Raw genomic sequence first — 16,362 nt, forward strand, 5'->3', positions numbered from 1 at the left:
ATTAAAAAATCAGATCTGAATTCAAGAATTAAATACAAATATAAGCAAAAACAATAAATACAATTGTTTAGTTGGACAATTAATTCCAAACTATAAGACTAATTAAATTACAAATAAATACATAATGAAACGAATTTGCACAAGAAGAAATGAATGAAATAAATACATTTAAAAAATGTCCAAAATTCAAATTTAATTTAAAATGAAAACAAATTGAGGTAATATTTTTTTATAATTTATAATTAAATGATTGCATAAAGAAAAACTAATAATGAAAGAATTAAATAAATAACTTATTTACATGAGAAAGTAATCATTTTGCTAATTAATGGATGAATGAATATTCAATTTTAAAATTAATTTTGATCAAATTGCTATGTGATTTTTTGAAAATTTACCGCAAAAATATATGCAAATTTCAAATTATTAAATTTCTAATCAGAATTATCCGATTAATTAATTAATTTTCATACAAATTTAGTTTTAATTAGAACGATCCTTTTTCATAAATTACTTGACTTAGCTTTTTTTTAATGTTTCACGAGAAGAAATTTCTGTCAATGCATTTGATGAATCATTGGTTACAATTATTATTGGTACCTCTACATTAATTACAGATGCATGAAGTCGAGAACGAATCTGAAAAAATGTATATTCAATACTCGAAATTGTTTTAGTGATTGTTAATTTTTAATTAATTATTATTATTATCATCATTATCTTTATTATTATTATTATTATTATTATTATTATTATTATTTAATATTAGCAAAATTATGAAACGATTGCTTTAAGTAAATTTAAGATGTAATTAAATGTAATAATACTCGAAATTGTTTTAGTGATTGTTAATTTTAATTAATTATTATTATTATCATCATTATCTTTATTATTATTATTATTATCATTACTCATCATACTTTAGGTAAATTAAGAAGTAATTATTAGCAAAATTATGAAACGATTGCTTTAAGTAAATTTAAGATGTAATTAAATATAATAAACTCTGTTTTTGTTTTTGTTTTTAGAAATTAATAATAACCGGTATTGGAATTGGACATGAGGTATTTTTTGGTGTGTTACAAAAGTGACATGATTGACGACAGTTTTCTTCCATAAATTGATCCGAATCACCTCGACATTGACCATCAATACTCCATTGCCTGCAGGCAATATGACGATCACTACATTCTGAAATGTTTATTTTCATTTCAAATATTATCAAACAAAAAAAAAAAAAAAGTAAAAGCAAAAGAAAAACAAAACAAAAAAAATAAAATGAAATAAAACTAAGAAATATTTAAAATTTTTTACAATTTCTTACTTTTACTATAGCATTTTTTTTTTTTTAAATCTACAAAAAAAGAAAGAAATAATAATATAATTAAATCATTTCTGTTTCGCTTAATTATACTATAACAATCGTTTTTTTTTTTAAAAAAAATTTTAATGATTGCTTTTTCTTTTCTTTTTTTTTTTTTTTTAAATTAGCAAAAAAGTTACCATTGGTAGTATTAAATGTAGAATTGCAAATGTGACATGCAGCACGACAATATTGCTGCATGTAATTACGATTTCTTCTGCATTCATCTAAATTAGCCCAAGCTTCACAGCATGGATGTCGATTGAAGCAATCAACAAATCGTTGCCGAATTTGTGTTTGTGAAATTTCTGTCTGTTGCACTTGTGAAAGACTTGTTTGTGGCACAAATGGCTGCAAATAAATCTATGATAGAAAAATTTAATTTCTACTTCAAAAGAAAAAAAAAAATAAACAAAAAAATTGTTAAATATTTTTAAGCAATGTCAAATTTTATAATATTATTATTTTTCTAAAAAAAAAAATAAAGTTTAAATTTTAAAAATTGTAAAATTTTTTCGCTTTTTTTTACAACAAAAAAAAAAAGCTACCGCTGGTGTTGGACCATAAACACACCGTCCCATATGACAAATACCATTAAAGCAAGCATCAAAACCTTCGAAACCAACACATAAACCATTTAGCTTAATTTTAGCAACACAATGAGCAATGCCACGAGTATCACAGAAGAGATACGGTGTACCACAAGTTGGAATTTCAGCGGTGCAACCAGGACGTGGTGCAAAACGATACATTTGATCGGTGTACATATTCGATAAACCTGAAATACCTTTCACTTTTTATAAATTAATCAATTTTGAAGAGCAAAAAAAAAAAAAACTTTTGTTTTAAAATTTATAATTTTTTTTTTTTTTTTGTAAATATTGAAATACATAAAATATATTTGTAGAATATTATATGAAATATTAACTTCATATGTATCAAACAATTGAAATCTTTTTCTTAAATTTTTGAGTTCTTTGAAAAAAAATTTGAAGAAATTTTTCAATCATGAATTTTAAATTTTATATTAACCATTTTATCTATTTTCAACAATTCAATTAAGTATAACTGTTTCCATTTTTTTTTTTTTTTTTTTTTTTTGTTTTTAATATATATAATAATATTTTCTTGCTAATTAATTAAAATTATCTATCAAATTTCATCGGTCATTTAAAATACTTTTTTTTTTGGTTTCATTAATTTTGAATTTAAAAAAAAAAAAAAAAAAATGTTCCATCTATCTTCTTCTGAAATACCCCACGAAAATATTTTCATTCGTTTTGTGTTGTTATTTGTTTACATTTAACCATCTTCCATCTATAATTATTCATTTTCATCAATTATTTGATAAATAATTTAGTGTTATATTTTTAAAATTAAATTGAACTATTTGGAAAAGATTGCTTCCATTTGTTTTCCTTTCATTGAAAGCAATCATTTGAAGACTTTCCCTTTTTGCAAAAATTGAAGCGCTATTTGTCTAAAGCCGGTTCTTAACCTTCGAACAATGTTCTCACTTTTATGATATCATAAAATTTTACTAAAATCAATTAGCAAATATAAAAATATGATTTAAAACAAGAATATTGTTATGAGAAAAAAAAAAAAGTAAAGTAAAGTAAAGGAAAACATGCCATCTCGATTGAAAAGTGTGAAAAATGGTCGCATTAATGCATAACTGAAATGTTGTGGATCAGCGCATGCTGCTATATCTGGTGGATATTCCTAACAAAATAAATAAATAAATAAATAAACAAATAAACAAATAAATAAATAATTTTTTTTTAAGATAAAATATTTATGTATAATTTATTAAAAAATTCAGATAATATTTATGTTTAATTTTATTAAAAAAAAAAAAAAATAAATTTAAGATAAAATATTTATGTTTAATTTATTAAAATTCAAAAAATATTTGATCATTGTAGATAAATAAATCATTCAAATTAGAATTTTATAATATATTATTATTTTATTTATCTTAAATTTATTACAATAATATTCTTTTTTATCAATAAATGAAGAAAAAGAGAGAGAGAGAGAAAAAAAAGAGGTTGATACCAATTCTCGAGACCACATTGGTTGAACATTTTGTCGCCATAATTCCCAGATGAAATCAACAAATGCATGATGAGAGAAAAATATCGGATCATTAGATGATTGTTCCGGTGGTTTCATATGACCACCTATCCAGAGATGAACATTAGAATGCGAATATTCTAATGCACCATAATTTACCGGATATGGACATCCTGAAAATTAAAATATAAAATTGTTTAAAAATTTTTGTACTATCTGATAAAGTATCATTATCATATTTAATTTAACTCATTTATTTTTTTCTCAAATTTAAACATGAATGTCAGATCACAAACATTCTGAAAAAGCAAATAAAAATTGTTAAAAAAAATTTTTGTGCTTTATTTTTATTTCACTTTTAAAGAAATAAATTAATTTTTTATATAACTAACTTTATCAAATTTCGTGTGAAAAAAAACAGTAATATTTATTTTTAACAATTTTTTTTTCAAATAACAAACTTTGATTGATTAGTACATTTACTTTAAAAAAAAAAAAAATCTGATCAAATATCATTATCATATTTAATTTCACTGATTTTTTTTTCTTTTTTCAATTTTATACATGCATGTGTGTAATTTAATTTTGAAAATAAAAAATAATTAAAATAGATTTAATAAAAAATTAATTAAATAAATTTTAAAAAAAGTTTTATATCAGCGAAAAAAGAAAAGAAAACCTTGCATTGGTGCAGTATATGAGAGAATATTTTCAATTCTATTTTGTTGCATTACTTGTTGTATGCTTAATTCTGTGAAAAGTTGTCCTTCTTGGCCAAGATTTCTAGAGATTGTTTAATTAATTAATTAGTGGAAAAAAAAAGGGCCAAGCGTTAATTATACTTAATTATCAAATTGTTAATTTCATATACAATAACATACTATTAAATAAAATATCGCAAACATTAATTAATTAATTAATTATTTTTTTCTTATTTTATTTTTTCTTTAAAATTTTTTTTTTAAATTTTATTGACCTTATTATGGTACTTCGTCCATCAAGTGTATTCCAATATGCAAATGGGCCATTGATGACATTACCGAAGAAATCAGTTTCACCCATGAAAAGTGGACTAAAAAAAATAGAATCACTCGGATTCGGCAAATAACTATCCAAAACGGAATCCCAATACGGTACAGAAACTGTTGGATCAATAAGTCGAAGTGCAATTTCAAATCTAAAAATAAAATTAAAATTAAATTTTAAAAATTTGAATTACTTTAATATAATGGAAAAATTACTGAAGAAAATTAATTGAGAGAATAAAATATTAAGTTTATTTATATGAAAAAAAAAAAAAATGGAATATTTTTTTTTTTAAATTTTTTAAAATTTCTAAACAATTGGTTAAAAAATTAATGAGCAGACTGCTTCAAACAATATTTAGTATAAAATTTTATGTTTGTTGATATTTATGATAAAATAAAAAAACTAAAATAATACAAATTACCTTTTGATATATTCACGGTGCCATGGTAAGAAACCGGGTCCGGAATGTGCACCACCTCTTCCTCCAACCTTAAACACCAAATCAATTAACATATATGCAATTCTCGAGAAATTATCCAGATTAAATTTTAAAAATAATTAATTTTTCATCACTCATTTATATTTTTTTCAACAAAAATAATTGATTTTATTCTTTTTTAATTTTTAAACATTTTACTATTACATTTCAAAAATTTCATCAAAATTTAAATTAGCACTTTTTTTTCACATTATTTTCATTTTAATGCAATCATCTTTTATGAATTACTAACCTTTCTATTTTCTATTTTAAAAAGGTCAAGAAAAGGTCAACTAACTGATTGATGTTCCATGCTAATCCGATCATATTCTCCTCTTTGTTTCAACACATTAAGTGCATTATGATACCGTAATCGCTCATCTTCGGTTAACATCCGGTATTCCTTCCGGTATGCCATTGTAATAATTTGACCATTTCGTAGTACACATTGATTTTGTGGATCGATGCCACCCTGTGGGAAAGTTTTGCAGTTTATTTTAAATTTGAAATAATAAAAAAAAGCAATAATATTGTTAATTTTTAATTAATATAAAATAAATTAAATTTGAAAAATAATTTAAAATTTATAAGTTTGATAAGAAATTTATTTACCGCGAAATATGGACAGAGACAGGTAAGTGTCATGCAATCATATGGATTACTTGCAACTTGACCTCTTGAACCTGGCATTACAATACCAGGTCTCAAATGTTCCGGAATACCAGGTGGATGAATGATAACTTGAGCTTGTTGTTCGAAATTCTTCCGTGAATTATTTGCTATTCTTTGAAGCTAAAAAAAAAAAAAATTAAAATTAAAAATTAATTATTTTTAAAAAAAAAATCTTAAAATAGAAAATTTTAACTTTTTTTTTTTCTTTTTTTAAATAGCTTACATTTAAACATGTCGTACGAATTGCTAATGTTGGTGCCTGGTCACAATTTTCAAGGAAATGACTTGATGCTTGGCTAATTTGATTTTGGCCAAAAATACTTTTTGCAACAAATGTTAAACAAATAAATAGTAGTATTAACCACATTAAAATCTAAAAAAATTTGAACATTAAAAGTTTAAATATTTGTTCAAATTTTTATAAACTTTATCAAAAAGACAATTTTAGCACTTTTTATTACGAGAATTCAATGATGTTTTCTTGTGGAAATTATCAATTAATGATCTGTTAGCAGGTTTCCGAACTTTTTTTTTTTTTCCTCTTCCATACGAATTCAAATACATTTTTATTTGAGTTATTAATTTTTCAACGATAAGAAACTTGAAAAATAATTATAAATATAATTTGTTAAAAACTAATTATGTCATTAATTAAAAGGGAAATGATTTTAGTGTAATTTGTACGAATAATTTCAGTTTGAAAATTTCATTAAAAATATTGTAAGTGTCGGCTGTTTTTGATAATTAATATTGACAAATTTAGTTGCATCCTAGATTTAACAAAAATTTACAAATTATATTAATGTCTGCTTGAAAAGTTGAATAAGTTCAAAAATTTTTGCAGTAATTAAGTAATTTTGGAAGTTTGAAAATTAGTAAATTTTAAAATTATCATTGCATGAAGAAAAATTCATCAAAAATTCTGCAATAAAAATGATTTAAAGCCAATTACTTTTTATATAATTTTATTTCACTTCCATTAAACATTTATATTTTTTAATTTTTCACTTTGAAAATCAAAAAAAAAAAAAATTTTAAAAAATAAAAACATTTTTTTTTTTAACAAAGTTAGAAGTTAAGTAGACATTATACATTTTATGGAATTATTATAACAATTTTTAATGAAATGAAAATATTATGGAATATTTAAATGTTCGAATTTGAATGATAGTAACTAAATGAAAAATTATTTTATTAAACATTGCGATAGGATAATAATTTTATTTGAATACTGAATGCTAATAATAATAACAAAATTTGAGCATTTTAATATATGAAACAAAATTTTATACTAATTTTTAAGAAAATTTTTGATTACAATTTTTAATTTTTTGATTTATTTTATTTAACAGTAATTTATTTGAATACTGAATGCTAATAATAGTAACAAAATTTAACAATTTTGATTACAATGATACTTTCATTTATGCTAATTTCACATTTGGAATTAGTTAAATTACAATAAATTAGCATAAATTCTTTTTTCGCTTTCTTCCTAATTTAATTAAAAAATTTAATTAACAAAAAAAAAAAAAATGATGAATGTAACATTATAAACAATAAAATTTAAACTTTTGCATAAGAAAATTGCTGAAAAATTACAAAATTACAAGCAGTAAATGATAAAAATAACAATTAGCTTATTAGTGTGACAAATTTAAATTTATTAGTTTTGTTGACATGTCGCTGCTAAAAGAGCTGTAGCAATGAATTTTGATGACACTTAGGTTGTCCCCCCCAAATTTCCTTTTTATATATACACCAATGCTTGTTGTCATCTATGCATGCTTATGTATGTGTCTGTCTGTGTCTGTGTATGTCTGTGTCTGTGTATGTCTTGAAACATAATTGAAATTTATGATAGTTTTTTGAGGTCGAGAAAAAATCAAGTTTTTTCCCGAATTTACTAGAATTAAAATGAATTTAATACATACATTGAAGCGAAAAAAAAAAAATTCCCTCCTGAAAAAGAAACAAGAGAAAGAGAGAGAGAGAGAAAGAGGGAGAGAGAGAGAGAGGAACAGATGAAAAGAAAGTATTCATTAAAAATGCATTTAAAATAAATAAAATAATTGAAAGAGTTAGATGGAAAAATATTTTTCTCAAAAATTTACACACACAAAAAGAAAAAAACAATACGAAAGCAAAAAAAAAGAGAAAAAAAAAATGAAAGAAAGAAAAGGGTGAAGAGATAGAGAGTGGGTAAAGAAGAAAGGGAATTTTCACATTTCAATTTGTCAATTTTTTAAAAAAAAAAAAAAAGGTTTTTTGTATAATTGAAAATTTTTTTTGCTATATTTGTTGTTGCTATGATTAAATATGCTATAAATATTTTATATTTTAATTTTAAATTAATTTCCACAAAATTTTGATGACATTTAATTAAAATAAACTAATTTATTTTCTCTTTTGCAACAACAATTTCGATTTAAACAAAATCTTATTTAAATCAAATTTTTAATTGATTTTTGATTAGCATATATGATTTTATTCGTTTTTTATTTTTTATTTTCTTTTTTTAATGCTTAGAACAGTCTAACTTTTCCTATTTTTCAGTTCATAACAAAATTTGAAAATTATAATATGGCTAATTGTGAATTTTAATTGAATTACTGACATTAATTGGAAATGGATTAATAAGTATTTAAGTCAATTTCATTTGGAAATTATAAAAGTTAATTGTGAAATTATGCGATATGGTAATAATTCAACTAATTCTAATATAATATTCGTTTTTTTTTTTTTTTTTTTTTTTTAAATTAAAGATAAAAAGAAAACTTTTAAGTAACAAACTAATAGGAGACAAAAAAAAACTTTCCCTTACTTTTTTTGCTTTTATTTTTAAATTTTCTCAAAAATTTTCAAAAAATTCATAATTTTTTTTTTTTGTTGAATTATATCAATTAATTGTTGAGCTAATATAGGAAAGTTGCTTTTTTTTCAATATTTTCTATTTTTTATATAAAATTTTATCATTAAAAAAATGCTCTTTTCCATTCGTATTAATTTTTTATTTAAATTAAATGCAAATATTATTGCAATTTCAAATATCGTTGTGAAAAAAGTTAGATATTATATTCCAAAGATTGCCATACTGATAAGCTAAATATAATATTTTTAATTGTTTTAGATAATGAAAAAAAAAATTAGCAAATTAATTTTTTAAAAATTACCGCTTCAGTTCATTTTTAATTTATATACCTTTGTATTCTGAAGAAAAATGTGAGTAATACTAGATTTAAACATCTATTTTCTTTTTAAATGAATTTCTCATCAATTAATTCTCATTTCGAACCGATTTGGAATATAAATTTTGAATATTTAAGAATTGATTTAGAACATAACTTTTACTTTACTTTACTTTACTTTCCTGACTATCTTCTTCACTGCAAACGAAAAAAAAAATATCAGTGTAATTAATTGAAATCTTATAATTTGCAGTAATTAACTCAAATTAACCCTTTTACAATTATTGTCGACAAAATTGACAATAATATTTATTTGATAATTAATAAATAATTTTATCAAATTATATCATCGATAAATGAAATCTTCCAATTCGCTTTATTTCTTTCTTTTTTTTTTCTCATAAATTATTTCAGTTGACAAACTTACTCGTTTTACTTATTTTTTTTTTTTTTTTTGTTTTTGTAATTGTTAAATTAAAAAACTTACATAAAAAAAATAAATAAATCAATCAATTGTTGCCACTTTCCCTTTCCTTCTTGCCATATTTTGATCATCAAATTTCTTAATTACCTGAGGACATTTATATGTATGTATACCTATAGAAGATCAAATTTTAAAGCAATTTGATTTCATAGCAATCAAAAAAATAAATTAAATTTTAAACGAAGTACTTTTTATTTTGCTTAAAATGGAACGATTTTTGTTCAATTGGAACCAACTATAATTTCTCGTTTTGTAGAACTTTGTATTTTAATTTTATTTCCTTTTTTTTTTTTTTTTTTTCTGTTTAAATGAAGGAAAAACTTTGAGAGGTGTAAATTAAATTTCAAAGAAAATAAAATTATAAAATGAACGATTAATGAGACACAAACCGGTACCAATTTATCATCAACTATTGCCTTTTTTCAATTTGTTACATAATGAAAGTGAAATTTGTGCATGAATGCAACTTTTTTTAAAATAATTAATCGAAAAAGATGTAACTAAAATGATCGTTTTGAATTTTTTTGCTAAATTTATGAGTTATCTTTTAGTAAAAAACCTTTAATATCATTGCTAAATTCTCTTTCTAATATAAGATTTTGTTGAAATATTCGAAAGTACAACTTGTTTTCAAACCAAAGTTTTTTCACTTTTCACTTTTTTTTTTCTTTAAATTTTAGTAATACTTCAATATTACAATGTAATAAAAGAACTACGAATAAAGATGAAAAATGCCAATAATAACCTTTTAAAATACTTTTTGATAAAAAAAAAAAAACAAAAAAACAAAATGTTTAGATTATTTCATTTTTAAATCGTAAATTTATATCGCCCAGAAAATAACTTTCAAAATTAATGAAATCTCGAAGAAATTTTTTGAAAAATATTGACTTACACGACTATATTTTTATCTTATCAACTATTAGAATAGGTTATTAATTAATTCATTAATTAATGCTAATGATTATTTTATAAATCTTTAACCTACAATCATCTCTTTTACAATTAGTATAGAATGATAAATATCAACTACATGAACTTTTATATTTTCTTGACCTCAACTATTTTCAAATTTTAAGTTTGATTGTGAACTTTGGAATCCATTTACTTTCATTCATTCATGCCTTATGCTTTTATTACTTTCTCTGCAAATCCGGAATTTGCGCTAGAAAATGCGTACGACTCGCCGGAAATATATATATATATATATTAATTAGAGGAAATTCTTTATTATGGCTACAACCAATGATCAGTTCTACTTCATTTCTAGAATTGTCAGTTTATTAATGTCTCATTTCCAGCATAACTACCGGATTATAGCATTTCATGAAAAAATGTTTACAAGAGAATATTGTGTAACCGTTAAGTCATTGCATTAATAAATTGAAATCACTTCATTAAACCTTGTTCTGCTCTGAAATTATGTACACGCAATGCCGCAGGGCAGAAATATGAGAGGTAGATGACAACTTGCCTACCCATTTGCTACACTACGAAAAACACTAACATTTCAAGCATTCTTTTAAATTTCACTCCTTCCTCAAAAATTTTTTAAACTTTTCAGGGTTTATAGAATTAATGCTAAGAACGTGTATTTTCTTTATTGCCTGCCAAATATCTCTAATTTTTGAATTTGAATTCCTGCAAAACTCTAAAGTTTTTTCCGAATTGGTACTTTGCCTACCGTCAAATGATTTGATCAAATTTCTGATGCAATTGTCATACAGTTAGAATCAGAAATAAACAACGGAATAGTGATTTTTGTTTTCTAAAGTATATTGCTATTATCTGTATTACAGTGATCCGGAAAATAACTTAATTGTGGCTGAGAGCAATAAAAAGAATACCAATGTATGCTAATAATGTGTCAATGAATGCTAAGGACAGTGAATATGAGCTTACTGAAGGTGTAAAACGTATTGGAAAACATAATTTCCGGAATAGACATTTCCAATTAGACGTTTTCTGCAACAATTTTGCTTACTTCCATATTGCAGCAAAAAACAGAACGGAGAGATTATTAGCGATGAAAGAAATAATCTCACAACAATATTGAATATCGTTGATGGGTACGTAGAAGTACAATGTTGACAGCTTTTTTTCAAGTGAAACAACAAATAATATAGAAACTTCGAGATGTCGCGATGTATTTTGAAAGAAAAAAAATACCGCAAATTGTAAATTCAGTGAATTGGATTAATGAGAAATAGACAAAGTCTTAATGAATGTGACATTTCGATGATTTATAACTCAATCAATTGTTCATCGACCTTGTCATAAAAAATATGGTAATGTCATTGAAAATTAACCAAAGATGATAAAGTAAAAAGAAAAAAAAAAAAAAACTTAAAGTAAAATACAAATAATTTTCCTTCTTCTAGTTCCTCGCTTATTTTCAATTAAACCCGCAAAACGGAATTAATTTATAATTATCGAATTTAAATGATCAACATTACACAGATACCTGAATAACAAAGCATTCAATTAAAATTTCATTTTATATTAACCACTGAAAAAAAAAAAAAGAAGAGAAATGGGAAAAGAAATTGATAATTTCTTTGTTATGCACTCTTTTTTGCTACCTTGTAAGGAACAACTTTGAAATTAATATCATAGTTTACTTCATAAACATAAACAAACATTTGATGGATATTATGAATGAACCTGAAATTTATTAAGAAATAAACAAATTGTTCAATTTGTTTATTTCTTTATGGTGTAATATTTGAAAAAAAAACAACAAATGACAGTGAATAATAAACGAATTAATTACTTATAGTTTATAAATGGATGACATGTCACTGTTAATAGCAAGAATACGGAAGGAAATGATGAAAAGATTTGAACAATAAATTTTTCCTTTGAAATTTTTTCTTAATTAAAGTTTATATTTCGAATTGAAATAGTTAATAATTTTGATACTAAATAAACTAAAACGTTTTTTTTTTCATTTTTCTTTATGAGAGAACAAAAATCATAATTAAAGCATAATCAGATGGAAGAATTGGTTGTATTAAAAAAAAAGATATGTTGCATGGATAGAAATGTTTGATAATAGATATGATTATCAGGTAATTTTATTAATCGTTGTTTAACAAAATTTCACTTTTCTGTCTCGTATTTGAAAATAAATGAATAATTTTATTATCTAGTAATATGATGTAACAGATATATCAAGTTCAAATGATTAAAAATGGTTTGAAATGATTTAAAATGATGTATTTTCAGTGTCGCATTATTGTTATAAAATAATTTAAATGTATTTCAATCATAACAAAGCTCAAAGATATATCTAAAAGTATGTATGAGAATGTGCAATAGTTGAATTTAAATATTCTTTTATTTGTTAAGAAAAATATCACATAGCGATTAAATCAGAGATTATATCTATTACGGATACTAGTTGACAATGTTCGATGCATAGGTGATAGGCTATAATCAGTATATCTCATTTATAAATTTTATTTTTTATTACGACTCTGAAGAGTCTCTTATTCAACGATGAGTTTGAAAATAACCCTTTTTTTTTTAATGAATTCTGTTCAGCTAACTTTCCGGAAAATTGTATACTGGAGAAAAGAGAAGAATTAATGAAAAATGATAAGCAATGATGACGGAAAACGTGAAACAACAATTGATGACATTGTGATAATACGTGAAAAGTTTTCATAAAAGCTTTTGTATATGATAAAGTCTCTTACAGAAACTCGACGAGTAATCACAGAAACAATGAAGGAAGCAATTAACTCAGTACTAATTAGAAAGGAACACAAATTTATGTTTCATACTGCCATCAAAATTTCAATGCTTTATATCAGAGACCCAATCGTAGTAATAATTTTTAGAATATTGCAGAACATTTTGCGATTGTATCTTTTATGCTTAACAATATTTGGCAAAAGTATCTGTGATGTCACACAGTATTCTCAAATGGAATATACTATTTAGTTTATTCGTTAAGGAATGTTTCATTTAGAAATACAATTTTGAATTTTAAAAATACACTTCAAAAGTATTGAAATTTTTCAAACCAAAAAATTTAATATATATTCTTGATTTGAAAATTTAATCAATACCCAAAAGTTACGTTCTGAACTATAAGTGTATGTCAAAATGAATATTTATTGAGAATTACAAATAATATGTTTTGTTCTTCTGTTCTGATAATTTTATCTTCATTCCAACGAACAATTTAACAAACACTCCAATAACGCTTATCAGTTGGCAACAGCACACATTTAGCAAAGTTTGGTAGGAAAAGGTTATTTTCAATGGTTATTTTTGAAACAACAAATATTTTAACAATTTATGAAATGATTCTGAGAATATTTTAACAATTTATAAAATGATTTGTAATAGGTAAAGAAAGCAAAAAGTGACGCATTCGTCAAAACAGTAACTGACTGTTAAAAGACTAATAGAACTTAAATAACTTACTGCACTTACCACAATTTGCAGTCACTCCTTATTACTTGAACCACCTGCTGCTATTTGTAACTAATTCCTACCGTAACCACTTGCCAGTAAAACTTAAATATGTAAAAGACGAAAATATTGAATGTGTAAGTTAGAGAATAATACTTTAATGACAAAAGTAAAGGAGTGATCATTGGCGATCACTTGGAATATTCTCGCTACTTTGATGTCATCAAATACTTCCGGAAAATTCTTTTGTTCTACTTTTTGTGACAGAAGGTATTACTGACTGAGTAAGTTTTTGGCGCGGATTTTGATGTTTTACTCGTTTTAGTATCCTCTAACTTATACACATCCACATTTTTCTCTTTTGTATACTTAGGGCTTGCTGGTTTTTTTAATTGCGGTTGTAGGTTTTTCATTTAAAATTATATAAATTATTAACTATTATTATTAAACATTTGTTGCCTTTTTCTTTCTTTCTTCTTTATTATTTATACCTTTGTCCTATATTCCATTAGTAGTAAAATCGTCTACGGGATCTGTTCCATTTGTTATATTTTCGTTTTTCGTTTCTTACAATTTATTTTCTTATTTAATTTTCACTATCATTTGTTTTCTTTTTTTCAATTCTTTCTCTTTTTTTGTTTTTTGCAATAACAGTTATTTGCAACTGGTCTATTTCTATCTTTTTTACAATTGCTTGACTTTTTCCTGATTTTCTGCTGAATTAGCTTTTTTTGTACAATACTACAGCTAATGTCTCCCTTCTTTAGCAACTCACCTTTTCTTTCGCATTTTCTTGAAAAAAAATTCTATTTTCATGCCATATATATATATATATATATTTGTTATATTTATATTCATCATTTTACTAAATCTTTTTTATAACTCTTATAAAGTTAACTCATCTTATGCTTCTTATTGATTAAATCTAGCTGATGGAAGTTTTCCCTAAATATTACTTCCTTCCACTTTTTTGTTCCTTTCTTAAATTAATTTTAATTTTTTCTTTAAATTAATTCTCATAGATCGCATTTTTAATAATTTCTGTTATGTGTGACATTTTTGGTCCTTTTTGCTCTGCATGCTTTTTTACTAACTCATTATTTTAATTTTCTTTTTTTTTTTCCATGATTATTTTAATCTCATACATATCTTTTTGCTAACACCACTAATTGCACTAACTTTTTTTATTACTGTTACTTAGTAACCACTTGCTACTGCAACCACCTGCCGCAACAGCCACCTGAAACCACATGTTACCGTAGCTACTTGCTACTTTAACCACTTGATATCGTAACCACTTGCTATTGTAACCACCTGTTGCCGCAACCACCTGCAGCCACTTGATATCGTAACCACATGCTACTGCAACCACTTGTTACCACAACCACCTGTAACCATCTGCAACCACTTGCTACAGCGACTACCTGCTACTGTAACCACTTCATATCGTAACCACCTGCTACTGTAACCGCCTGTTGGCGCAACCACCTACTGTCACAACCACCTGGTGCTGTAACAACAGGTGGTTTCAAGTGGTCGTTCCAGCAACATGTGGATACAGTAACAGGTGGTTACGTTATCAAGTGGTTACAGGTGGTTGTGGCAACAAGTGGTTACAATAGCAAGTGGTTACGATATCAAGTGGTTAAAGTAGCAAGTAGCTACGGTAACATGTGGTTTCAGGTGGCTGTTGCGGCAGGTGGTTGCAGTAGCAAGTGGTTACTAAGTAACAGTAATAAAAAAAGTTAGTGCAATTAGTGGTGTTAGCAAAAAGATATGTATGAGATTAAAATAATCATGGAAAAAAAAAAAGAAAATTAAAATAATGAGTTAGTAAAAAAGCATGCAGAGCAAAAAGGACCAAAAATGTCACACATAACAGAAATTATTAAAAATGCGATCTATGAGAATTAATTTAAAGAAAAAATTAAAATTAATTTAAGAAAGGAACAAAAAAGTGGAAGGAAGTAATATTTAGGGAAAACTTCCATCAGCTAGATTTAATCAATAAGAAGCATAAGATGAGTTAACTTTATAAGAGTTATAAAAAAGATTTAGTAAAATGATGAATATAAATATAACAAATATATATATATATATATATGGCATGAAAATAGAATTTTTTTTCAAGAAAATGCGAAAGAAAAGGTGAGTTGCTAAAGAAGGGAGACATTAGCTGTAGTATTGTACAAAAAAAGCTAATTCAGCAGAAAATCAGGAAAAAGTCAAGCAATTGTAAAAAAGATAGAAATAGACCAGTTGCAAATAACTGTTATTGCAAAAAACAAAAAAAGAGAAAGAATTGAAAAAAAGAAAACAAATGATAGTGAAAATTAAATAAGAAAATAAATTGTAAGAAACGAAAAACGAAAATATAACAAATGGAACAGATCCCGTAGACGATTTTACTACTAATGGAATATAGGACAAAGGTATAAATAATAAAGAAGAAAGAAAGAAAAAGGCAACAAATGTTTAATAATAATAGTTAATAATTTATATAATTTTAAATGAAAAACCTACAACCGCAATTAAAAAAACCAGCAAGCCCTAAGTATACAAAAGAGAAAAATGTGGATGTGTATAAGTTAGAGGATACTAAAACGAGTAAAACATCAAAATCCGCGCCAAAAACTTACTCAGT

At 24.3% G+C, this 16,362-nt stretch overlaps 1 protein-coding gene across 1 annotated transcript; it reads right to left on the bottom strand.

The window, feature by feature from the left end:
• Positions 1-990: 990 nt before the first annotated feature.
• Bma-tyr-2.2 (putative tyrosinase-like protein C02C2.1 in chromosome III, putative) lies at positions 991-5,988 on the bottom strand (the record flags this gene model as incomplete). The annotated part of the gene is made up of 11 exons (XM_043077814.1): positions 991-1,190; positions 1,504-1,714; positions 1,912-2,141; positions 2,998-3,088; positions 3,425-3,615; positions 4,122-4,225; positions 4,419-4,619; positions 4,893-4,960; positions 5,248-5,421; positions 5,562-5,741; positions 5,845-5,988. The coding sequence occupies 11 exons, from the start codon at positions 5,986-5,988 to the stop codon at positions 991-993; spliced, it is 1,794 nt and encodes a 597-aa protein (XP_042933748.1).
• Positions 5,989-16,362: the final 10,374 nt, after the last annotated feature.

Source organism: Brugia malayi (genome assembly GCF_000002995.4).
Source record: "Brugia malayi strain FR3 genome assembly, contig: Bm_v4_Chr1_scaffold_001, whole genome shotgun sequence".
Classification (NCBI taxonomy): Eukaryota; Metazoa; Nematoda; class Chromadorea; order Rhabditida; family Onchocercidae; genus Brugia; species Brugia malayi.